Raw genomic sequence first — 27,353 nt, 5'->3', positions numbered from 1 at the left:
CCTCCAAATCAATATTTCCAGAGTTTAATGTGACAAATGTCAATACATAAATATCATGTGTTGTGTTTGTGTGAGAGTGACAATATTTAAAGTGATGCAAACAATAACAACAATCATATTAAAATGGCCTATTTCGAGAAAGAAAAAAGATCTACAGTTGAGCATATATGAAACTGCACACAGGTCTTCACATCAGTGATTCTAGGCTACAAAACCTATTTAATAGCAATGCAAATCACAATTGAAGTGAATTTAAGGGTGAATCTCACAAAGATAGGTCGCATTTCATTTTGCCAAAAAAGAAGAAAATAAAAAAGCTTTTTTGACATTAAGCTTAATTTTCCTTGACAAAAATATAATTTGGTGTTGATTTTGATCTTGACATTTTTATGAGATGCACCTTTATGCATGATGATATTATCTTGCTGCTAGTTTCTAATCAGTAATTGTATCAGATGCAAATTTCATTCATCCGAAATGTGGATTTAAAAGACAAAACTAAATGTTTACGGTGTAATAAACATGACTTGTTTTTAAAGCGTGTGTCTAAAACAGTGAAAAATCCAGTAATATTCCAGTTCATCCAGTAATTAGACTGTGCAAAACCACATCAGACCAAAAAGAGTAGATTGTGCTATTCACTTAGAACCGTTTAATTGAAAATAATCATCAGAAGAAGAATTATAATACCAATTCGTCTGTTTGTGAAGCCCACAGTCAAACCATGAAAGTCCTAACTGATAGAAACATCCAAGGTATAAAGTAAGCCCCGAACCGAGCGACTACACACCTCTGACACGTTTAAAGAAGGAGCTAAGCTCAATGAATACTGGGAAGCATAAATATTTAACATTGTGAGCATACACAAAAGCACCTCCGCTGGGGCTCTGGATGCTACCAACAATCAGCACAAGTACAGTTAAGTTAAGTCATGCGAGTGCCACAGGTTTCAACGTCATACAAAAATGTAGGTACTTTAAAGCCGTGTGTGTGCGTGTAGTGTGTGTGTTTTGGTCGTGGTGTGTGTACGTGCAGCATGTCGGAGTGTGGTTTCTGTTAAAGCAAACACATTCACGTCATCTTCCCTCTGAAAAGCATAATCAACAGTGATTGGATAGAAGCTACCAAAGGATCTGGCACACTAGCTGCAGTAAAGGACGAACTCCTAAAATAGGTCAATAGAAACAGCTTTTGTTTTTTTTGTTTTTTCCTGTTTTTCGTTTTCTCAAATATTTGTTTTCCTTCTATCTCTTACCAACGAACATTAAAATCCGGTTGTGCTTGATAGACAAAACTAAAACTTTTTTTTTTTTTATATTCTAAAATACTTTTTCTTTATCTGGTTTTCCTCTCATCCCCTCTTGGAGATCCGAGTTCCAAACTTCCAACTTTACAACGAAATCCATCAGCGTCTTCTTCAAAAATATAGATTCTCAACCAGCGCAATAAAATAACTGTATCAGTTCTATAAATCGGGGTCGATTCCTCTTTCGTTCTCTAAAAACGCTGTCCTCCGTCGTCACAGTCAAGCAGTTTGACAGCCGTCGACGTGTTCACCGACGGAAAGTTTGTTTTCGTAAAACTCCACGTGTTTTCAGGCGTCGTCACTGTTTTCTGTCGACCGGCTGCTTCAAACACAGTTCGCTTCCTGCCGACACGATTGGCAGGTTGTTGTCACGGTGATGGCCAATCAGGTGGCTTATGCTCTCGAATATGTGATCTTTCGTCCGAACCTTGAGGAGACATAAATTTGATTTGAAAGTTAAAGACAAAGTTAAGTTAAAGTTAAAGACGCTTGCATGTTCACTACTGTTTAAACGTAGAGAAATTAATACTTTTATTCATTCAATTGATCAAAAGTGACAGTAAAGACATTTTATAATGTTAGAAAAATATTGCTGTTTTTTTAAACTTATGAAAGAATCTTTAAAAATGTATCATATTTGGCAGAAAGGGTTATAAAGGGGGGAAAAGCTATAACTTAAATTGTATGAAACTTTGTTAATGCTTTGAAAAAGTTTATAAATAAATGAAAAAAAAGGAAAAAAATGTATCACAGTTTGCACAAAAATATTCCACAGCACAACTGTTCTCAACATTTGATATTACATATAATCATCATATCAGAATGATTTCTGAAGGATCATGTGACACTGAAGACTGGAGTAATGATGCTGATAATTCAGCTTTGTAAATTACGTTTTAAAGGATTCACAGCTATTTTAAATTGTAATAATATTTCACATTTTTACTGTGTTTTTGATCAAATAAATGCAGCCTTGGTGAGCAGAAGAGACTCAGTTTATCCTGAGGAAATATGGGATTTCTGTCATTAAAACCTGAAGTTTAAATGTTTTAGGATTTAGAAGTTATGATATAAAAATGAAGATACATTGCAGTATTTGATTAAATCGATCATGTGACTCATTTACTTCTTAAATTCATGTTCAACTTTTCACTCCAAATGTTGTACACTGAACCGCAGTGTTTGATTGAACTACAGACGAACCCAAAATAGAAGCATTTTCTCTGTGTCTCTAGAGACGTTTGAACCCACTGCTTTCATATGTGATATTTATAACATCAATGCTCAGAGCTGCCTTGTTCTTTTTAAGAAATACTATATATATATCAATTTTTCAACTCATTCTCATGGATAAAATGACACTTTAGCAACATCTTTTACAGGCTTATGGAATTAGTCAAAATAACTATAGTTGAATAGTAGAGCTGCGTCCGACCAAAGATTTTCCTAGTCTACTGGTAGTCCTTCATTTAAGCCATTAATAGACTAATCGGAAGTATATATGTAACATTGCTTGCATTGTCCTACATTAAACACACTGCCTGGCCAAAAAAAAAAAGTTGCTGTTTGGATTTAAAGAGTCTATGATTTGAGAGTCTATTATTATGTTTCTAGCATGTTATGTATTTGTCAACAGTTCTTCTAACCCTAACAGATGGAGTGTGTAGCTTTTCATTTCTTAAACACACATGTATGAAGGCACATCATGGCTGGATTCCAGGATGACAATGTCAAGATTCATCAAGACTCAAACTGTGAAAGAATGGTTGGGAGGAGCATGAAGAATCATTTCACTCATGAATTGCATCACAACATTTATTTAGGCAACACTTTATTTTACAGTGTCCTTGTTACATATGTTATATATGTACTAACCATAGTAATAACTGTAAATTATGCATAACTACATGCAACTAACCCTCAAACAAACCCTAATCCTACCCCAACCCTATAGTAAGTACACGTAGTTGCTTAATATTACTCAGTACTTAAATATAAAATTACACTGTAACAACGACACCTTAAAATAAAGTGTAACCTTTATTTACATTAATTATTTCCATTAAAAGGTGCATAAATTTTTGGTGTGATGTGTCTTCATATAGGTGTGTTTAAGAAATGAAAAGCTACACACTCCATCAGTTAGGGTTAGAAGAACTGTTGCCAGACATATAACATGCTGGCGACTTTTTTTTGGCTGTGCAGTGTACTAAACCATAATGAGCCTTTAAAAGATCAATTAAGTGCACACTTTGAAGATTGTAATGAAGTGGACGAGTCTGACCCTCATCGCCGCAGACATGCCTATATAGAGAAATGCACGTCAAGTTAAAAATGGCATGCAGCAAGCGCTGTACTAATTTAGCTTCCACACACACTCCACATGAACACTTGGAAATGCGCCTAATAATAGCACACATTTATCTAGGTTAGCGTTAGAGTGAGCGGCTAACGTTAGGCTACTACTAATATGTTAAAAAGTGATAAGTCAATGAATGTTTGGATGGATCCGCCGTGTTAACGATCTGTCCATCGGACTTTGCCTGTGGAGTTTTTTATTTTCTGTGACCAACCAACTAATTAACATCTGGTCGACCAAGCCTCTTCTCATCGACTAACATTTACACTCAAACCAAAAATTATTCAGACACCAGATATAGTTTTTAGCACCTAGTGGATGCAGGACACTTTAGTTCATTTATGAATGTGAGAATAGCACAATAAATGAAACTGTGACATATTATACCCAAATATTATTCATACAGTGACTACCACTAAACTTTATACAAATTTGGGACCAAAAATTATTCAGACACTTTGACCTGAGCATGTTTTGCTTAAGTGTTTTTTTCCTTTAATTGCTAATGCTCTTTTTACACACAGACTGAACAAAATGAAGCATTGCTTGGTAACTGTTTGACCTAAATTGGTAATAATCTTATTATGTAGTTAAATTTAACAGCTGACAGATATTCAACATAATTCATCTGTGAGACAGTCTAACAGAAGGATGGACAAAACCAGTGAAATATCAACTGATGTGATAACTTGTCATATTTTATTACCATTTTCTAAACGATAGCGAATAAACTGTGATATGTGAGAAATGTCGAAGGCGTCTGAATAAATGTTGGTTTGACTGTGGGTGCGCAGTTCTCACCGTTCCCTCTGGATCGACCAGCAGCAGGTGTTTGGCCAGGCCGTTGTGCATCCCCGTCAGCACGTATGACCCCGGGTTTGTGGCGCTCTTGCGCACCAGGAAGTCTCCGTCGTGAAGCAGCAGTTTCTCAGCCTGGCGCCGGCTCATCTCTCCGTGATACCACGCGTGGTCCTCCAGCTCCTCTTGAGCTCTCAGGGCGGCCGCTCGCATCAGCAGCGGACTGGAGTTATCCACGGACGCCGCTTTGTGTAGCTCTGAGGCCGGAGGAGCTGGAGACTGAGTCATGATGGCGTCCTCAAACGGCTCTGAGGGCGTGAGCACACAAAATCTGTTATCTCATGTGCTGATTTTTTTATTTCGTTGCAACTTTATCCACATACATACAGTAGATACTCACAGGCTACGTTCACACTGTCAGTTTTTGGGACTGACAACCACATTTACTTATCGAGACTTCAGACATGTATGTGATTAAAGTAGAGTCGACTAGTCGCTGATGATGTAATTTATGAGCAAATAAGCCTGAACCTCGAGCTGAGACTCGAACACGGGTTGCCTTGTGCTCAGCTCTGGCATATTGACACAGCGCTCCTACATAACGGCTTATTCTTATCAGTTCTTTTGTCTTTGGGTCGTTATATTTCTCACAGATTTCTGCTCGTTCTAAATCAGATACAGATAAAGTTACATTACATTTATATGATTGCATTAGTGAGAGAGCGATTGCATGAGAATTAATTCTACCTGGCAGTAGGACTGTCACTTTTTATTCGATATTCGAATATGCATTCGAACATGACGTGAAATATCCGTAATCAAACTATAAATAAACGATTCGTTTTTTAAAGTGCCATGTTTAGCGCATTTTTTACAGTCTATGATTAGACCGTTTGTTTTTTATTTTATTGTTTGCCATCTCATCCAGTGGCGGGCGCTCTAAACGTATTGTAGCGTAGGCCCATGACCAAATCAAGTGAATAATAGCCAATAGCCACCCTGTTTTGAAAATGGAAGATAAGGCACAGAACGGCCAGCCTGAGCGGACAATTACGACTCCAACTCATCTAAAAAGTAGTGTCTGGAAATATTTTGGTTTCTACGCCGTAGATGGTAAAGTAACCGTTAAAGATAAGGTAGTTTGCCGAATTTGCAAAAAACGGTATACTTACGCATCCTCGAGATCCAATCTTCGCGCTCACCTGTCGTTACCATCCAAATGAGGCAGCGGAGTCAGACACACAGCATGGCCAGGTGTCCAACATCGTATGACTGCATACTTTCCTGCACAACCGGTCGGCACATTTTTTTCCACGTAACGTTAGCCTTAACGTTAGATTGGCTATGCATAGTGCATAGTGGCACTTTATATAGATTAAGTTGATAACCTGCTGTTTCAAACATTAAGTCAAAAATAATTTTTCAGACAGGCTATGGCTTGAGTCCTGTTTATGACTGTTAGACTGTTAATAAATTTGTGATTGAATCTACGTTACAGTGTTTTTTTTGGGGGGGGGGGGGGGATCTTGTTATTTGATACCCGTTCGAATTTGATTTTTCTCAAAAGTGACAGCCCTACCTGCCAATTATTAGCCTCTCTACTAATAGTGAAGCTCTGGGTTTTAGTTACTAAGAAATAAATGCTAGAACTTTTCAGATTCTAAGCTATTTTATTGATAAATCACAGAACAGAGTTTACAACATGTCTCTGCAGTACTGAATGATTCTGTGTGTGTGCGATCTTCACGTGATCTGCAAGCTACTGTCTGTATGTGTGTACGCTACAATGGCGGCGATTAACTTGCGTGTACAATAAGCTGTGTAAAACGTGCATTCACACGATCAATTTTAAGCATCCAGATGGTTTAATGAAACACATCTTGTGGAGCGCTCTCTGAGTATGCATTTATTAGTCATTTGAACTGTTTGGAAATGGAGCGTAAAAGTGGACTTCAAAGATTTATTATCCTCTTTCGCCCTCTATAGGACATGAATGATCAGCAACTAATTGACATCAAGCTTAAAGTGTCATGGCAGAGCATTAAAGTCGACTAGTCTGTGCAACCCCTGCTCTCTAGCTGTTGAAAGGAATGACTGTGTTGTTCTCTGCTTTTCAACAAATCATATGCACAATTATTATTTTTTTCCTATCGGAAGCTATAGCAGCAACATTAAATGCTCCAGTCTCTGTGTTTACTCTTACTCATGTCAAAGAGGTCCTTCCTCGGGCTGTCTTTAGCTGTCCCGGTCGTGCCCGAATCGGACGCCGCCTCTGACTCTCCCTGCAGGGCGGCCAACACCTGCGTGTCAATGTGCTGCGTGTTCACATACGTGGGAACTTCTCCTGCTTTAGGGGCTTGACCTTTGACCTCAGGGAGACTGTATATGTCACAGGACCCTAAATGAGAAGCACAGACAGAAAAACATTCTTCAAAATATCTTGTGTCATACAGGTTTACCACAAAGGTTTTTAGGTGATCTGTCTCTTTAACTGTCTAAATGTGAAAATAAAAGTGAATTGTACCTTGCTGGAAGAACATGGGTCGGCCCTGGTAGTACGTCTGGTCGACTCCAGCGCCCTGTGTGGACAGCATATGAGTCATCAACAACAATAATGAAACACCTCCTCATCTCTGACCTGCTGGAGTCACATTCACTGACAGACAGGAAACACACTACAGGAAGTCATTCACTAATGTCAACGTTTATACACGTTATTAAGAAGCAGATCATGTGGAATATGAGTTTTTTTTAAACAATAAGTAATACTGTACTGATAACTGTAACTCAAGTCATTTTCCTATGTTAAGTTGTTATTTTATTTGTATTCATTGATCTGTTATTTTACTTTAACCCTTTAAGTGTCACCCCCCTTTTTTTAAATTTACATGAAAATGCACATTTTGACTTTAAATGGTTGTAATTAAAGAATGCTTTGGAGTATAGACGTAAAATTGGTCTTGTTTTAAAGAAGACATTTTGCAGATTTTTGTTGAAGTGAAATAAATTAAGAAAGTGAAACAAAAAAAAAGTTATAGAAGTTTGAGTTTATGAAAATGTACAATGTAAAAAAATTAATTATTCATATTTTATATAAAATATATATTTTTAAAACCTGGCCGACTCTAAAACTGCTAGAAAATCAAAGCCAAAAATCTGAATAAGTTGTGTTTCAAATTTTAGGTTGATATCTCAAAAAATGAGCTTTCAGTGAGATTTTGTTTGGGCGCAGTACCAAACATTTTCACTAGGTGACAACCAGACTCCATTACTGCCCATATAAGGGCGCCTCCATTTCCATATGTGTTATTAAAAATATTTTAATATCTTTTTTTCTAAAATAATTTAATGGATGATACCTTTTGAACTCTTGGCATGAAAACAAACTGAGGTTTCAACCATTCTTTCATGATTTTTCATGTTCATTGCTATTTCAAAATAAAGGTCTGAACACGCCTTAGGAATATGAAAATATTCTTGTTGCAAATTAATAAATTACAGCTCCTCTCTAATTTATTTTGAAAATCATTCACCAAATATGAAAACTAGAGTTTGTAAGCTTTCAAATGATATATAGTTTGTCAATATTAGTTTATGTTTATTATAGGATATTACCGTTTTAAATATGTAATGATTTTGGGCCCACCGGTGGGCCGGTGACACTTAAGAGGTTAATTATTATATATGTTGGAGTGGGGAAGTTGGAATAGTTCTGTATTTTGTGTTGCTGGTTTCGGTATTATAACAATATTTAAAGGAGCTGTATGTAAGAAATGTATTTCAATTAATCATAAAATGGCCCTGATATGTCACTAGACATTAAGAAATCATGTTCATTTCAAATACTTATATCACTGACAACAGTAGTACGGCCAGGATATTGTCATTTAAAAAGTGAAGTTGCAGCCCTCAACTGATGTTGATGTTGTCATGTTGTGTTTTGTCCTGAAGCCCCACCCTCCACCTATCTACCAATCACGAAATCAGTAGTGTTTCGGCATCCGGGTTGCCAGCTCTGCTCTAGTTACCACAGCTGCAGCTCCTTGTGGCAGCCTATGTTCCTGCTGGATCCTGCAGCATATCTGGCAACCTCAAATCAGGGGGGAGGGGGAGGGGATACATCGCTCTACAGTAATTTGAAAGTGATTGCAGTACCAGTTTTGGCCACAATCTTACATACAGCTCCTTTAATATTTACATATTTATTATTTGAATAGAATTATTATATATGTTGGAGTGGGAAAGTTGAAATTGTCCTGTACTTTGTGTTGCTGGTTTCGATATTATAACAATATTTAATTTCGATATTATAACAATATTTAATATTTAGCTTTTTATTATTTTAATTAAATTATTATATATTTTGGAGTGTGACAGTTGGAACTGTTCAATATTTTGTGTTGTTTCTTTTAATATTTTAACAAAATATTTATTTTAATTAAATTATTATATATGCTGGAGTGGGAAATATGGAATTGTTTTGTATTTTGTGTCAGTCATTTCAATATTATAATGAAATTGTATAAAAATAGAATTTAAATTTGATTTTTACCCCCATCTAGCGGTGAAATTGTATATGACTACCCAGTGAAAATTAGTTTCTGTTCCTCTCAATTCCGAGAGCGTTTTAACTCCTACGGTGGCCGTATTATTCCAAGATTAACATGGCTTCCAGTTATCACTTCGTCCATGACAATAATAAACAATATGTCTAAAATGAATAAAACTACAGGACAGATGTCAGGAGGTAAACGTCACCCTTGGAATCGGCTATCCCAGCATAATCAGATTAGGCTAACGTTACAATGTGTACAAAGTAAAAGCAATTAAAAATAACTAAAATTTACAGTGTCCTTTTTTTATATAGCTTAAAAAATTGCACCTTTAAAACTATTCATTACCTGTGATCTGTCGCAGCACAGATTTATGTTACAAGGTAAACAATACTTTTTCACCATTGACGCGAGGATGAAGTTATACTAGAGGTCGTTCTGGCGTTATGCACAACCATGCTATGGTTAGACAAGCAACTATAAAACTTCGAATTTACACAAATGAATTACAACAGGCTAAATTACCTGTCGAGAAGAAAGCAGGCAACCTCGGCGTCCGTTTTAAAATATTTTCTCCTCATGAGCTCTTTCCATCTGGGAAAAGTTACTCCAATATTGACTATGGTCTTGCTGATTTGTCTGTCGCGTTGACGTTTTAATTCTCTCTTTCAAATGTGAGTACACGCACGCACACGCACACACACACACACCACACTATCTTTCAAATCTGCCGGCACTCGCGAGCTCGCGAGTAATCTCCCCCTCGCATTCGTCACGGTGTCACTGAGTGAAAAACGCAAAAGGCGAAGCTTGAATTTACAGGCATGTCCCTCTTTGGCTAATGTAGTTTCAAGATGGAGGGGCAACATGGCGACCGGCATACGAACCCCTCACCTGTATGTACTTTCAATGGCAGATTATAAACTTAAGAGAATACTTTATTACTTGAAAGAAGTAAATATACATTAATGAGCACATATATTTTTGAAAGAACTAAGTGTTTTTTGCTAAGAATCAACTAAGAAAGTTACACAGTGTAGCTTTAAGTAAATATTATTACCATTAATATCAGATATGTTTGGTTCCCTCAATTTAAAATAGTCCCTCGATTCATTTTAGTGACCTGATTTCTTTTATCAACAGAAATAAATACTATGTTTTATGGACACTTCATCATAGCATAATCCTTTACTCTCATTCTTTACCAAAACACATGTCCTGCATTTACAGAACGAACTGAGCTTGAGTGACTACTGATCCCCGGTCAGGTCACTTCCTGTCAGTGTGTGTGAGTGATTAGTGCTGCAGACCTGGCTGCTGTCTTGCGTCTGATTGGTCAGTCTAGCATCAATGAATCCTCCAGGTGGAGGCATTTTCCCGGGAATGCTGTTGTAGTAGTGATGATCGGCGGACTCCTCCCCTTCCTCTGTCCACGGGGGCTCGTCCGTACTCATAACCCTGAAGAGAGGACAAATGAGATGTAGAAGCAGCCTCAGGCTCAGACTCCTGAAGGTGTCTGTGTGGACTCACTTGTCGTGCATGGATGAGGGTTTGCTGGATGGACACTGCAAATAGAGCTGGAATCGCAGGTCGAACGCCTGACCGATCGTACTGATCACATCCTGAGCCAGACCGTCGGAGCACTCCAGAATATGACATGCTAGAAATCAACACACAGTCAGGATGAATCTCACCAAACCTGTCAAGAACATGCATGGGTCATATTTCACCCCAAAAACAAAAAAACAAAACAAAAACATAGCCAATTAATGACAATAGCACATTTAACCCTCTAAATTCTCAGTTTAGTCCCCAAAAAAATTATATTTTTGAAATTGTGATGCTTTTGTCCATCATGGTAGCATTTGCTGTACTGCCTATATGTTCATTTAAAAACAATTGTATTGCAGTACAAAAAAATGTAAAAGTACTATTTCAATATCATATATATATATATAAAGCCTTTTGATTTTAATTATTTTTATAGATTTTTTTTATTTTTATATTTCAATAATTTAACAACACATTTGCATATTCACGGTTCTCTGATGTTGGTTAATTGTCATACGGCATGCAAGTTGACAAAAAATATTTAATCTTTCTTAGTAAGCGTTTTATTTTGAAATGATTTAATTTCAGGGTGAGCTGTGACATGAATGTGTTTTTTATTCATCAAAATACATGAAACACACAAATGAAGCAACAATCAATCTAACATACAGCTACACACACACACACACATAAGACACGCACGCATGCTGAAGCTTTAGATATCAGCAGATGGTGAAACGGATGGCGATTGCTGACTCACTCCGCTGTGAAGTGTTCATTACAGGATCTTTCCTCTGACAATATCAAAAATGCATTAGAAAGTACGGCAAGAGTTTTAAAACGTGGCCTCTGCGCTGACAGGAAGTTAAAAGATCCATGAAATGAAAAGAGAGGAAGATATAACAGCCACAGAAATTGATTTTTTGATGCTAAATGCAGCCGTGGCGGCCTGATCAATCACGCTTGTTTGTGGATGCAGCGCTACAGGGCGGGCCCAGTGTGGGAAACACAATGAAATGGCCCTCAGGAGCCGTAGAGCTAAAACTGTGGTTGATCAACAAAGAGCATCGCCAACTCTGCACCAACCGTCATTGTGAATGTTATGGAGATATTGTGAAATTAGTTAAAGGTGATCATTCATTTGCTACTGGTCAAAAGTTGACAGTTGTCTCAAACAAACAGTGTTTACTCTCAACACAAGAAGGGATTGCTTGTCTCCGAACATTAACATGGACATGAGAAAGTATTTAACATCCAAAAAATAAATAAAAAAATGACACACAAATCATCAGCAAAGGAAAAGACGGGAGTAAATACCTCTCCGGTTAACAGGATCTTTCGCTACATAAGCGACGTAATCAGTCGTGTCCTGTTGACAGAAGACAGAGCAAATGAGCTAATGCTTTTATGAGCGTGTTTCTTCAAAGGTGTCCTATAATGGAGAATGGAGAACGGGATATGTCTTCATCCCAGTCTGCGCAGATTGAAACTAAACTGCAAAAATGACTGATTCGTCAATGGTCATGATTATGACATATCTATGAGCTCACTCACATGTGACCGCCCACATTTACGCATTAAAAATGGAAACATTTCGTATTAATTCTTACTTTATTAATCACAAGGAAGCTCCCACATTTACATACTAAAAACTGAAAAAAGTGACTTATTATGACATTATATCTATGAGTTCATTCACATGTGATGTTAAAAATTGCAAAAATGTCTAATTCATAAAAATGTTATGATTATGACATCACGATTATGAGCTAATTAACAAATGACCCACATTACATATCAATATTTATTCATTATTCAGCAACTTGATCTCATAAACGACTGGTATACAGAGACCAGCCAGTCATGAGGTCATTTATGAGATCATGAGTCTTAAAGGGGCGGAAAAAAATAATCATTAAAAGCGAAACACCTTCATCTTTCCCCCCGAGCGCTCTGAGATTTGCCATAAAGTGTCGTGAGACTGAACGTCAGCTGAAGAATGAATCACTGGTGTGATGTTGTGAAGTCTTACCGGATCTCCACCGGAGGCAAAGGATATGGACTGCATGTGATGATTGGCTATTATCTGTGGAAACAGGAAGGAGCATCATTCATCTGCAATAAAACACTTCATCGAGAGAGAGAGAGAGAGAGAGAGAGAGAGAGAGGAGAGAGACAGAGAGAGAGAGAAGAGGAGAGAGAGAGAGAGAGAGAGAGAAGAGAGAGAGAGAGACAGAGAGAGAGAGAGAGAGAGAGAGAGAGAGAGAGAGAGAGAGAGGAGAGAGAGAGAGAGAGAGAGAGAGAGAGAGGAAGAGAGAGAGAGAGAGAGAGGAGAGAGAGATGCGTGTGTTTTTGTACCTGTTTGGAGTCCGGTGTCATCAGGTTTAAACTGCTGGTGGAGATGTTGAGATTGATGCTCATGCCAGCAAACTGCAGGTTACTCTTGCCCAAAATACTGGAGAGAAGTTTCGAGGGAGTCTGAAAGAGAGAGAGACACATTCAGACTATCCTTCTTAATTGTTTCTTAATTTCCTTATTGCGATATGTGATGATCGCTGATTTCTTACACCGTCTACACCGGAAGTGACAAAGCGACCGCTGCAAATCCATTTGCCGTTCCTGTCAGGAGTTGCATTTGAGAAATGCGTCAGAAATAGAGCGGGGCATCGTGATTATAATGGGCTCGTTCGGGCTTTTATCACGTGCCGCTCGCGTCTGGTGTTGAGACAGTGTTACACTGCTTGATAATTATGTGTCCTGCATTGAATAGTAGCTTCATCCACTTGATTTGATTTTATATTTCAATATTTAATAATATTCAATAATAATAATAATAATAATAATAATAATAATATTTTATACGTTCTTATTATACATTTTTATTTAAATATATTTTGACTGATTCAGGGTTATTATAGTTCACTAAAACTAAAACCATAAAAACATTATTTTGTTGTAGTTTGAAATAAAAAATGTTAACTGAAATATAATATTTCAAAAAATTATTTTTGAAGTACTAAAATAACAAACTGAAATAAAAATTAATAAAAACTATAGACATTTAAAACAGATTTTTTTTTAACAAATTTTATTAAAGTTTGAACTAAAATGAAAATGGAAAATATACAAAAAAAATCTAATTATTAATAAAAACAATAAATAACAATTAATAAAAATAAAAATATATTTCATGTTAATTTGATTTATTGTTATTGTACATTTTTATTTAAATATTGTTATTTTTTACATTTATTTAATATTTGATTAATTTTAATTATATTATTTTAATTTATTTTACTAATTTATTTAGCTGTAAATGCTTTGCCTATTAAAATGCGCTTTTTTACATTTATTAATTAAATTCAAATCACTCCAGTCTTCATTCATATTACTTAATGGAAGAAATTGAAAAAATAAACAGCACACATGAATCGCATCATTCTGTGTTCGTGTGCTAAACTGATCCAATGTGGCTTCATTAACTCAGGACATACAGCGCAGCACGCTTTAAAGGTTCCCTAAAATCCCCACACACACGTCTGTTCATTTGAAAGCGGACACGTCCCTTTCCACGGCTGCAATCCTCGCAGCAAACGTGCATCACACACACACACAGACACACACAGCAGGAGGCAGGAGGCCTGATTACTGCTGCTCAGCACAGAATGAGTCACCGTGCTAACAGTATGCCCACACACACACACACACACACACACTGCAGCATGCCGTTTCTCTTTCTCCAGCCTTTATTTGATCTCTAACTGTCTTCATCTCACTCCAAACCTTCTGATGCCCCGCTTTTGGCCTTTTTGTGTTGCATGTTATCTTTGTTGATCTGCATCTATAACCTCCACCTCCTGCGGTCATGTACAGTCATCTATAACTCTATCTGTTGCATGTAATGTATGTAATTCAGTTTGCTTCATCCTGACATGCCTTTAACATCACGTTTGCACCATCAACATATTATTTTCCAAGAAAACTGAACATTTGCTGAGACAACAATGGGAATATGCAGGCTCAGACTGAATCTGCAGACTTTTCTGTGCTGATCTTTCAGGGAAAATATGCAAAATACTTCATAATTGCAACACAAAGGAACCAGGCTTGTGGATTGTTGCACGAGTTTCCAAGTTGGAAGTCCAACTTTAAGGGGCTTTCTATAGAGTGCAACAGTGGCCGCTGCGTTTGTTCCGGAAGAATTTGTTTCCATTTATTTCTCCCATAGGGATTTCAAAACTTTGATTTGAAGGAAAAAAAAAAAGTTTTTAAAAATCAGACTAAAATACAAAGGCACAAGACTGTGTACTTAACAGCTTTAGTGAGGGAAAGAACTACAATCCCATGAAGCATTGCAAACAGCATAATCAAATTAAAAACGATCTAGAAATATAAAACTAGTATATATATATATCTATTAAATGTATTGCAAAATATGCTTATCTGTTCAAATATTTAAGCATTTTAAAAGAGTAGGGACTAGTGAGTGTTGCTTTTTTCGACTCACTGATTTTACGTCGGAATGTTCTGCACAGCATCATGGGTAATGTAGTTTTTCCACCACAAATTCCACTGTTAAACACAATAATTTTAAAACTAAGCTTAAATAATGTGGGCTGACGCCTTCAACATAAGCAAATACCATCGATTAACAATCCCGTAGCTCACTTTTAAGGTTTAATCTTTCAAAATAAATGTTCCTATGGAGAATATGAATGGAGTTGTTACTTCTATAAAACTATGGAATGCAGTATAATAGTTCATCTAATTTAGTTATTTTCTTTAACATATTTCCACACATTCTCTCCTCACAAAGCATCTCTGTTTTCTCTCGTTCTACCTTTCTCTTGCGCAGAGCTCCTTTGGCACCAGGGACGGCTTCACACACCAGACTGATCGCCTCCCTGTGGAGAGAAATTACAAAAAATATAAAGACGTGAGTAAGAGCAAGTAAGTATAGAGAGAGCAAACTAATGATGTCGTTCTGGAGCCAGAGCAAACCTGTTCATTCTGGGATAGATCTGATCTGTTTCTGTCAATCCGGTCCTGGTTTTCAATAGCAGACGCTCATGATAATATCTAGGCTTGCCGATGGTTCATATTAAATAATGCAAATACAAATAATAATAATAATACTATAAACATAAACTAGAAAATGATATAAATGCATATACTAATAATTTTTATATATATATATATATATATATATATATATATATATATATATATATATATATATAATATATATATATATATATATATATATATATATAAAAAATTGAATATTTTAAATATATATATAAAAAATGCTAAAAATACTATATATTGACAAGGTTGAAGGGAAAGGAAATATACTATTTTTGATAAATACATTGTTGATAAATAATAATAATAATTATATAAATATAATAATTATATAAACAAAAAACCTATATAAAACTCGCATAAAATATCAATAAAAATATAATAAATATTTATATTTTAAATATAAAAACATTTGCTAAAAATAATATATATTGATAAGGTTAAACATTTTTAAAATGTTCATATTTACCAAAAAAAAATAAAAAAAAATAAATAAAAATCATAAATTATACCGGAATTTTGTAAAAAGAAAATTAAGCCTATTTAAGACCAAAAAGATTATTTTGCACAATGTCATCATTTTAGAGCAATTAAGCACATTTCTAACCATTTTCCTATTTCTAATGTGTTCTGACAAGTTGTTTTAAATAATGCTCAACTTAATGCTAAATGCTCAAATTAATGCTGATTTTCATTAGACGCTCATTACTGTAGAACATTTAAGTCAGCATGAATTAAATTAAATGCAATGCAACAAATACTACCATGATATATAAATACTTTACAATATATATAATATATATATATATATATATATATATATATATATATTTTTTTTTTTTTTTTTTTTTTTTATTATTTTTTATTATAGTAACGAAATTGGGATTTTAAAAATTACAGTAATGAGAATTTTAAAATCCAGTAAATATAAATGCATTTATTTTTTTTCTGGACATGTTCTCGACACATTTGATGAGATGTTTTACACAAGGCACAATAAATATAAACTATCACAGTCCCCTTTGCACCCGTCTGACTTGTGTCCAGAGAGCAGTCGGGAGTGTGTGGTGTGTTCGTGCGAACGCCACAGCAGAGAGAGCAGGAAGTCAGGCAGAAAAGAGGATATGACATGTCATCTCCAGCGTCTGTATGAGGATCGGCCCACACAGCCCAGCGCTCAATAAACAAGCAGCGTCCGCTGGGATCCGATCTGCTGCCTCTACACTAATGTTACGCAATGACTCATCAGCAGCACACATGGATGGGTTACATTCACATCTCATGCGCTCATTTTAGCAACAATAAATGAGTGTTTGGCAGCGGGTGCAAATAAAGAAAAAAAAAAAACATAAAAGTGCCATAAAAAAGCTGATAACAGTCATGTAACGCCACACGGGAGCCATTAACTGTGATGTAACCGTTAGAGCAACTAAAAAGCAGCGTACAAAAGCCATTAACTGTGATTTAGTAGCAAAACAACAAAAACATAAATATTTATAAATACATAAACATAAGAAAAATAATATAAAAGAGAAAACTAAACCTTACAAACACGCTCAGCTAAAATGCTCTCCCCCCTCTACTGTCTTCAATAGATATCATTTCATGTGTAGGATTGGAGAGTCCTCATTCATTTGAACAAAAACTAGTAAAATAATCAATACCTTAGGTTGTGTTTCATAGTCAAAAAAGAAAAAAAATATAATGATGCACTCGTTTTTGTCCATCTTTTTACATAATCTTATTTTTTAAAATAAATAAATAACTAAACTCCAAAATAAAATATATTTAAAAAGCGAGGAAAATGAGTGCAGATCATCATGTATTTTTTTCATTGTGTAACTATTAATATTAATTGACATTTGCACCTCTTTTTAAATCTTTTTACATAATTTTATTTTATAAAATAAATTGTAAATATTTTTTTTTTAATTGAGGAAAATGAGTGCATATTTTTTATCTTGTGATTATTAATATTCATTGATATTTGCACCTCTTTTTAAATCCTTTTACATAATTGTATTTTATAAAATAAATGAATAAATTGTAAAACATTTTTTTTTTAATTGAGGAAAATGAGTGCATATTTTTTATCTTGTGATTATTAATATTCATTGATATTTGCACCTCTTTAAATCCTTTTACATAATTGTATTTTATAAAATAAATGAATAAATTGTAAAAAAAAAAAAAAAAATTAATTGAGGAAAATGAGTGCATTTTTTTATTTTGTGATTATTAATATTCATTGATATTTGCACCGTAAGTTGGTAGAGCACACTAATTTTATAAAAAAGATTTATAGCAAAATCTTAAGCTATACTGTTAATTACTATTTTTTCACATCAAGAACAATAACTATAAAGATAACGATGGATTAATATAACTAAAGGTGCCAGTATGATATATGGTATATGATATGATAAACTTCTTTCTTTGGAAGTGTGTGAATCCATGCATGCTACTATTCCTTGTACAGCATAAGAGGAAGAGTTTGTGGCTCATTAGCAGAAAGACAGAGAGAGTTGCTGTACCGTGTGATTTGTGATCGTGTGGTGAAGTCCAGGGATCTCATGGACCGGAGGACTTCGATGCAGCCCAAATACTGAAAACAGAAGGACACAGATGAGATTAGAACAGCTGATAATCATCTTCAAAACTAGATATTGTCATTGCCCGTGTGTGATAAAGTACCATATTAATATTCAAATGTTGCAAATGTAACTTTTCTGCAAAATTGAATTATGGCATAAAACCTTTGCGAATGAAGCAACGTTTCCATGTGTTCAAGAGAACAACAACATCACTTCCTCGCGCAAAATATCTGTAATAAAAATGGAAGTTTCTGCAATCGGGGGAAGCTACTGTGACTCTGTTTACGTACATCATAAGTGACTTATGGCAGATGAAACACAATAAACACTGTCATGATATCTTGCGTTTGGATGTTGGGTTTTGGGAACCCAAACATGTGAGCCGCGAATTAAACCGAATCATTCTGATGACAGACTTTGGCTCAGGCATTTCAGAACCACCAAACCAACATTTGAGATGCTGTGCGATGCGATCGGTCCGCTGGTTAGTCCAGTTATCCAATCACATGCTCTGCTGAAGTCACGTGAGGTTTTTGTTGCGCATCCAGTAAATGTGTTTGTAGTTTATGCGCATGTCTTCTTATCAGATTAAAAAAACTGCATCTTGGATCTTGCATTTCTCTTGCATCTTGCTGTTTCCATTCAGAATTTTTTATGCAATATCACGTATTCACATAAAAGTAGGTGGATGGAAACATGGCTTGTGATGATCACTTTAGAGTTAATATGATATCAAAATAAAGTCTATCATTTCTGGGATATTTTGGCTTCATTTTTCTACAGTGGAAGGAAGCGGAAATGTGTCATCCATTTTTCTTTTTTTTTTGTCTATGGTCTGTGGTCATACAAGAGCTGTATGAAGATTCTTCAAAAACTCCCTTTTTGCATTCAATAACATAACAGCAAATAATAATTTAATAAATACAGTTTGTGAACGACATGAGGGAGAGTAATTAATGACAGCATCTTCATTTTTGATTTGACTATTCCTTTCATACATTAATCACACACACACACACACACACACACACACACACACACACACACACACACACACACACACACACACACACACACACACACACACACACACACACACACAAAGCTCACATATGCAGACACACAATCAAACATTTTCTTCAGGAAAACAACAAATTCCACAAATTTCTGAAAATCACAGACTGTTATTTGACACAAATGTCCCTCATCAGATGTGATGTACTCTAAACCACGGCATTATCATGTCTGATGTGATCACATGACTTCTCAAACTCACTTGAACACGTTTGTTGGATAAGAATGGATTTGTTGTCATTTTTTATTTTAGCATAAAAGAGTAATTTTTTTCAGTCTGTCATTTTATGCTAAAATAAAATAAAATCGATTAACTGCAAAAGAACAAAAAAAAAAAAGCATTTTGACACTGAAATATTACACCCTTCATATCATATTGTTTAATCTATAAAACTTCAAAACCCTAACCCTGCATGAACTATATAAGAAAGTATTCAAGTGAAATAAAATAAAAAGTGATCAACAACAAAAAGCAAAAAACTAAATCGACAATAAAAAATAAAACAAAATTTTATATATATATATATATAGCTCACACACTTTAGCTTCAAGGACTCATCTGATATTATTTTATCTATAAAAAGCTCAAAACCCTTGGAAGTAATCAATAAAAAAAATAAATAAAAAAAAAGTGATTAACTACAAAAGCAAAAAATTTAACAGAAAAAAACCCACTTCAACTTCAAAGGATGTACCTCATGTTATATTTTAACTATAAAAATCTCAAAACCCTACATGGACAAAAATATATAAAAAAAGAATAAAATAAAATAAAAAGTGATCAAAGGATTAATCTCAAAACCAAAATCCTAATCCTGCATGGACTATATAAGAAAGTCTTAAATAACATTAATAAAAATACAAATAGATCAAATCCTTATACAATTATAATCTAAAAACAGCCAGCAGTGCTTCAGCTGTGAATTAAAAATGAGCAACGCATGAGAACAGTGTGACGTCCTCTCCAGTCGATGACATCATGCATCAACAGTGACATCATGCATTAACACATCTCAGCTTTTCTCAGCCCGTCACCTCACCGATCCCTCAAAGCCGCATGACTCACTCAGTGAGAGTCTCACTACAACTTTCCTTGACTAAATGAGTGACTCACCTGCAGTAACCCACCTGAGAACCGTCTAACACACGGCCCGGACTAACAACGGCAGATTCGGCTTCTCCCAGGAACGCTGTCAGAGCTGATTAGTTAAGATCACTCGAGTGGTTCATGGAAAATCATCTCCTCACTGCCTCTCTTTTTAACAGTCCAGATTAACTCACTGGTGTACGATTCAAAGCGCAGACAGGAAATGAGGCCGGAAACGGACGATGAGTCAGAGCAACAGTTTTTAGCTAAATACAATGACGGAAGCTAATTGCTAATTGACTGATTGTATTAGACAAAGTGGCTATTATATAGTAACATGCCAAGATAATCAAGTCAAATCAAATCTTTTCACAACACAAATTTCAAAGCAGCTTAATAAAAAAATGTTAATGTTTATCTTCATGCCTTATAGTCACATTTAGCAGATTAGAGCCGGGCGATAATAGAGTTACATTTCGTGATGATATAAACAATCAAGCATTTGAGATTTGCTATATAGTATATATCGCTTTACATGAGTACATACTGTATGTATGCGGATACAGTTGGAAATCCTCACATAACTATCTTTATATAAAGTGCTGGGCGATAATAGAGTTACATTTTGCAACGAAATAAAAAAAATATTGCTTTACATGAGTATAATGTGTGTATGCAGATAAAGGTGGATCTAATATACACACACACATATATATATATATATATATATATATATACACACACATATAATTATTTTCTATATAAATACACACACATGCATATCTATTTAAGAAAAATGTGTTATTTATATATAAAATATTTATATATAATATAAATTATATATAATATAAATATATATACACAGTATATACATGCAAATATTTCTTAAATATATACATGCATGTGTGTGTATTTATATATAGAAAATAATTATACACCGTACACACACATATATTATGTAAAAACAAACTTTTATTTTGGATGCGATTAATCGCGATTAATCGTTTGACAGCCCTAGTTATATATATATATGTGAAGACTTCAGATGCAAAATCCTCTAAGTACCATCTGAAATTTCCTTCTAGAATGATCATTTTTATCAAGCTTGTATGTTGATGTTCAGTTATTTCACTTTAATGGCAATGAAAATGACCTATTAATTGTCATTAAAGTGAAATTACTGAACTTAAATATACGAGCTTGAAAAAAAAATGCTCATTTTAGAAGAAAGTTTCAGATGGCACTTAGAGGCTTTTGCATCTGAAGTCTTCATATATATATATATGTATATATCGTGCGATAACCTCAGTTTACATTTTTGTGAGGATATAAACAAGCCAAGACTTGCTATCTCGTAGATATTGCTCTATGTGACATTCAAATTCACACTTGAGAATGAAACTGGCTCTTAATAATACAGACCCTTTCCAAAAAATTTGAATATCATGGAAAAGTTTATTTCCATAATTCCATTCAAAACGTTAAACTTCCATAGATTATAGATTCAGGGCCCACAACTTAAACGATTTTAAGTATTTAGTTGTTTATTTGTACGTAATTTGGGCTTCCAGCTCATAAAACCCACGAAAACAGGATTTCAAAAAATTAGAATATTACATGAAATCACACAGTAATTACACAGTGATACCATGGTCATTGAAGCAGGTTTTGGTTATTTTGGCAGTGTTGGCAGGTGCAAATCCTGCTGGAAAATGAAGGAAGCATGAAGTGCTCTGGAAATGTCCTGGTAGACGGCTGCGTTGAGTGGACCAACACCAGCCAATGACATGGCTCCCCAAACCAACACAGACTGTGGAAACTTCACACTGGACTTCAAGCATCTTGGATTGTGTGCCTCTCCATTCTTCCTCCAGACTCTGGGACCTTGGTTTCCAAATGAGATGCAACATTTGCTCTCATCAGAAAAGAGGACTTTGGTCCACTGTGCTTTATTAAATCCAGAGTCAACTCAGCCGTCTACCAGGACATTTCCAGAGCACTTCATGCTTCCTTCATTCTCCAGCAGGATTTGCACCTGCCCACACTGCCAAAAGAACCAACACCTGGTTCAATGACCATGGTATCACTGTGTAATTACTGTGTGATTTCATGTAATATTCTAATTTTTTTAAATCCTGTTTTCGTGGGTTTTATGAGCTGGAAGCCCAAATTACGTACAAATAAACAACTAAATACTTGAAATCGTTTAAGTTGTGGGCCCTGAATCTATAATCTATGGAAGTTTAACGTTTTGAATGGAATTATGGAAATAAATAAACTTTTCCATGATATTCTAATTTTTTGGAAAGGGTCTGTATATCAACACAGCTACTCAGAATAACACACACACATATTTGCACACTTAACTGCCAACAATTTTGAACATGCACTAAATATTTACTGTAAGGCATGACCCAAGTGCCTTATGCTTTTAATAGATATAAATTAAGTGCACAAATTTTGCACCCATAAACCAAGCAAGGGCCGTATCTAAAGTCTGTAGTCTGTCAGAATGCTGGTAGTGTGTGTTTGAGAAGCAGCCTGTCCAGTCAATGTCAGCAGCTGTCCTTTTAGTGAAATGGAGCATGGTGTGTGTGTATGTGTGTGTGCGTTCATGCACAGGGTCACTCAATAAGTGAACTGTAAAGAATAACACACATTCAGCCTGCAGAGGGACGCCGGAAGGGTTTGTTATTGAAGCTGCCAACTTTTACCAACTAACTCTTACAAACTAGAAATACTGTCCTTTTCTTCCTCTGTCACTCTCTTCACGTTAAATGCTTTGAGAGACCTTGGTCAATGATAATAAAGCAAATAAAACACATTTAGTTCCCTTCCAGTGCACATTGGTTTGCATCATCTAATTCAATCGTGTCGACGGTTCGTGTTTTGCCTCGACAGCAACTGACAATTCAGAGGGGAAAAAAGCTAGGAGGGAATAATGTATGATTCATCCCGCACGAATCAGAGTCACCTTTAGCTCAATGAGGCTGAGAACATGCTTATATGATCACAAACACATTTGATGATACGCTTAAAATACATGACACTGCAAGACCTGAGGTCAGTGCACAATATGCACCATCTATAATGCAAACATGTTTAAATTGAGTTAGAACTAATGCACTTATTAATGCACAAACATCAACAAAAAAATAATGTCTGCAAATAACCCGAAAAGGAGGCAAAGATGTCTATATTTCTAAAGCTAATGTATACAAGAACTTTTCAAGAGTTTAAATGATATTTCCAGGGTTGTTGACCATTGGTATATATGAGAGCGCGCACAGAGCACAGGTGCCACATGCAAGTTACACTTGTGGACGTGTGGCGTACGTGCACAAATCAAAGATCAGTTATCATGTTTGTCTTTGCATATAGATGTGGACAAGAATAACAGCTCTGTCTTGCAGCGCGTCATGGTCCCCGGAGACGATACAGTAACAGAACTGTAGCCGGAACAACGTCCCCCTGGTCTGGTAACTGGTCGCCGTGGTTACGCGATTTGCATGCACTTCCCTTTTGATGTGATAAACTTGCAGTTAATTTGAATAGATCAAATCTGTGGAGGTAAGAAAAAAGAATGGTCGCACGGACAACCGGAACACCATCAATATGTTCTCTCCTCTCACTGAGAGAAGATTAATATTACTCTATGGAAAATGATGGCAGAAATGTGGCTATACTGTATATACCGAGTTAAATAGAATTTCACGCTATGATCGGACAGCACTGATTTATCTTATTTACATACAACATCAACACTGCCTTTGAATCAGCACTAAATCAACAATGAACTGAATTGAGCTGAATAATGAGACTGTTGTCTTCTGTAGAGCTGCTTTACAGTTGTTATGTAATTTACGAATTTTACAACATTAACACTGTTGTTTTCCTGTTTATTACTGTGAAGCTGCTTTGAAACATCTGTGTTGTATAAAGCGCTATATAAATAAATATGACATACAATGAGGAATACGGAAAAATATAGATCTTTCTTCACAAGTTTGGGCAACATTGCACTTGCAACTGGCCATTTTTTGACAAGTGATGCTAAACCAAGTGTGTTGATAATATTAGCCTTTTTTGTTCTCAACTCAAGTGTTATAAAATGTCAACCATTTGTTATCCATAATCGTCTTTTGATTTGAGTCCATTTAGTTCCAACTAGAGCAAAGAAAACAAATAAAATTAGAAAAATAAGATTTTAAATTCTTTGGATTATTTACAGACATTACTGCATGAGTTTCAAACATTGTCCAGAATAGTGCAAGCTAGAACAGAGAGTGATACTATAAGAAATACTATATTTATTTATTCATACATCACTCTATATACTGTAACTGTGATATAAATTAAACAGCACGACTTCATTCATGCCGCCCACCTCCACATGCATGCAAGATTAATGCAACAGATGCCATGTAAACATGCATGGTACTGTATGTGGCGGAACAGCCTGTGCTTTGGTGGCCAGTTGCGCGACCTACACTATTCCAAACCGTACACATAATCCCTCTGTACCAGCACACGGACAGCAAGACGCTGTGCGCTGATGAAAAAAAAAAAAAAAAAACACACAACAAGGGAAATGCAAGAAGAGAGAAAGGATTTGGACCTTACCTTAACGACGTACGTCACTCCAGGTCCGGAAATCTTTTCGCTGGAGTGCAGCCATCCACGAGACGGCTTGTTCACCAGCCCGCCCGTCCCGCCCAGACTCCATCCCTCTCCCCCTCCAGGCTGAGACTCTTCCATCCTGCACTTCTTCCCCGAGCTCACGAAGCCGGGCTCCAGCGGGGCGTGAGGCGCTGAAGACGAGCCCGGGCTGCCGGATCCGCCTCCCGACGCTCCTCCCTGGAGTTTGGACACGGCCAGGTCCTTCACGGCAGACGGCAGGCCCTTGATGCCCAGCAGACCGGAGGAGTTGGCGAATTTGAGGTTGGAGACTTTGTTGATGAGGGTGCACAAGGTTCCCGACTCTTCCGAGGGTTCGGGGTCGGCTGGAGGGGCGTACGGAGGGTCGCCCACGGGCGGCGACGGCGGGACGGCCGAGACCTTGGCGTTCATGGAGAGACCGTGCAGAAGCTCATCGACGGACGTCACTGACTCATTCCGGAATCGGTTGTATTTAGCACGGTGAAGCATTCCCCTCGGTATGCCAGCCTACACACGAACGGACACATCCAACTCCCAGCTGACCGTCCACATCTTTTGCATGCTGGAGCTGAGAAAGCGTCCTCGAAGGGGTTTGAAGAAAGGGAGCGGGTGGTCGTCAGGAAAATCCGACGCCACGCAGCAGCAACTCGGGGACCAAAAATAAACCACAAAACGCGGAATCCATGGAGACAGAGGACGATGAGAGAAAAGCAGCGCGAGGTCACTCCTCTACAGAGGGCCAGAGATGGCAGAGAGAGAGACAGATCTCTAGTGAAGAGATGTCTCTCTCTCTCCCCGCATCCTGGCAGATCCCTGAACATGCATGACTCACTCTGAGAGAGGGAGAGAGAGAGAGAGAGAGAGAGAGAGAGAGAGAGAGAGAGAGAGAGAGAGAGAGACCCTTCTCAACAAAAGACTCACTCTACACTGCAGAGCACTTTCCGTTACAAAAAAACTCCCACTTACTGCTCGGTAGAACCAATCAATTCGCAAAATTTGCCCTGTCTATAGGAACGCCTCCTGCTTTGATTCAGTTCGTGTGAAAACGGATAAATAGAATGAAAAAGATGCTACAAAGAGATCACTGAGAAGAGTGAAATCCGAGCTCAGTCAAAACGAAGGAGGACCTTTGAATCAAACTACTCAAAATGATGCCAAAACAGTCATAATTTGCTGACACAATTCAATGCAAAAATCACATTAGAGTACCGTGCATGTTGTCGGATCACATGTACGCCACATAGAATGAAACTTGAGTCGGTGTGCATGGCGATCGCTAATTTTTCATACGTACAATTGTGGCTTTACTTTGATTCAGAAGCAAGGTGCTCCAATGAAACGTAAGCATAATGATTGCACATAAAAAGAAATAAAAATCTAGCAAATTACCTAAATGACATCAGGGTTAAATATATTCGAATGCGTTCACCTTTCGCCCACAACCGCGTTCCACCTAGCTTTTGTTAACGGCGAGTTTAAAATGTGCACAAATTTAAATCACAAGACCAATACGGCTTTATCTCTTTGTTTGTCACGTTCGTTCTTCCTTACATACTACGAAACATCGGCATAAATCTATCCACACGAGCACTCGAATATCCCCCCCTACAGAAGGCAAAACAAGCCAAGCTTTGCTTCTGAATGAGCTTTGTTGAATAATTAAACATCCCTCTCAAATACACAATGTCGAGATTCGATCTCACTAAAACGCCATCCGGATTCAGCAAGGATACAACCGTAAATAGTGATGTCAGATCTCCCAGCCCCATTAAAAAGCATCCAACGGGATGAAGCCCATGACATTAAGGCAGCAGAAAAAGAGCCATTCATGTAAAATGTCCAGAAGAGCTTGTGACAGGGAAGCGGCAGTCATTCACAAGCTTCTGTAACGCTGCGGCTAACGCACTGCAGTCCCTCCCAGCGTCTCGCTTTCCTGCCTGCCTGCGAATTGAAAAAAAGAAAGAAGAAAAGACAGAGAGAGAGAGAGAGAGAGGGAGAGAGAGAGTGAGAGCAAGAGGTTTGTCTTCTCCACTGAGACAAAAGCAAACAAGCAAGCAAAAAAAAACAAAAAAAGCGTTATGCGTGCTCCTCGCTCGGTGTTGTCACGGAGATGCAGGAGAGATGCTGAGGAGAGGAAGAGAGGATGCTGAGGAGCTGTGGAGGGAAAATGTTTTGGGCTGGCTGTGAATGGAAAGGCAGACGGGCATACCGACGTTTCTGTGAATGAAGTCAGGCCTCGGCAGCTTTCTGCACGGCAATCCCTCGGGATGGATCCCGACCGGCCAAT

General features: G+C 36.7%; 1 protein-coding gene across 1 annotated transcript; it reads right to left on the bottom strand.

Annotated features, from left to right (window-relative positions):
• Positions 1-515: 515 nt before the first annotated feature.
• shc3 (SHC (Src homology 2 domain containing) transforming protein 3) lies at positions 516-27,353 on the bottom strand. Its single transcript, XM_079847593.1, has 12 exons — positions 25,031-27,353; positions 18,187-18,257; positions 15,408-15,471; positions 12,926-13,045; positions 12,600-12,653; positions 11,885-11,936; positions 10,547-10,676; positions 10,327-10,474; positions 6,988-7,042; positions 6,667-6,861; positions 4,467-4,771; positions 516-1,733 (listed from the first exon to the last, which is right to left on the bottom strand). Exons 1-12 carry the CDS (start codon positions 25,553-25,555, stop codon positions 1,605-1,607), a joined length of 1,848 nt encoding a protein of 615 aa, XP_079703719.1. The 5' UTR covers positions 25,556-27,353; the 3' UTR covers positions 516-1,604.

The sequence above is a fragment of the Squalius cephalus genome, assembly GCF_949319135.1.
Source record: "Squalius cephalus genome assembly, chromosome: 17".
Classification (NCBI taxonomy): Eukaryota; Metazoa; Chordata; class Actinopteri; order Cypriniformes; family Leuciscidae; genus Squalius; species Squalius cephalus.
Note: the sequence above shows the minus strand (reverse complement) of the source record. Positions and strands in the feature narration are given on the sequence as shown.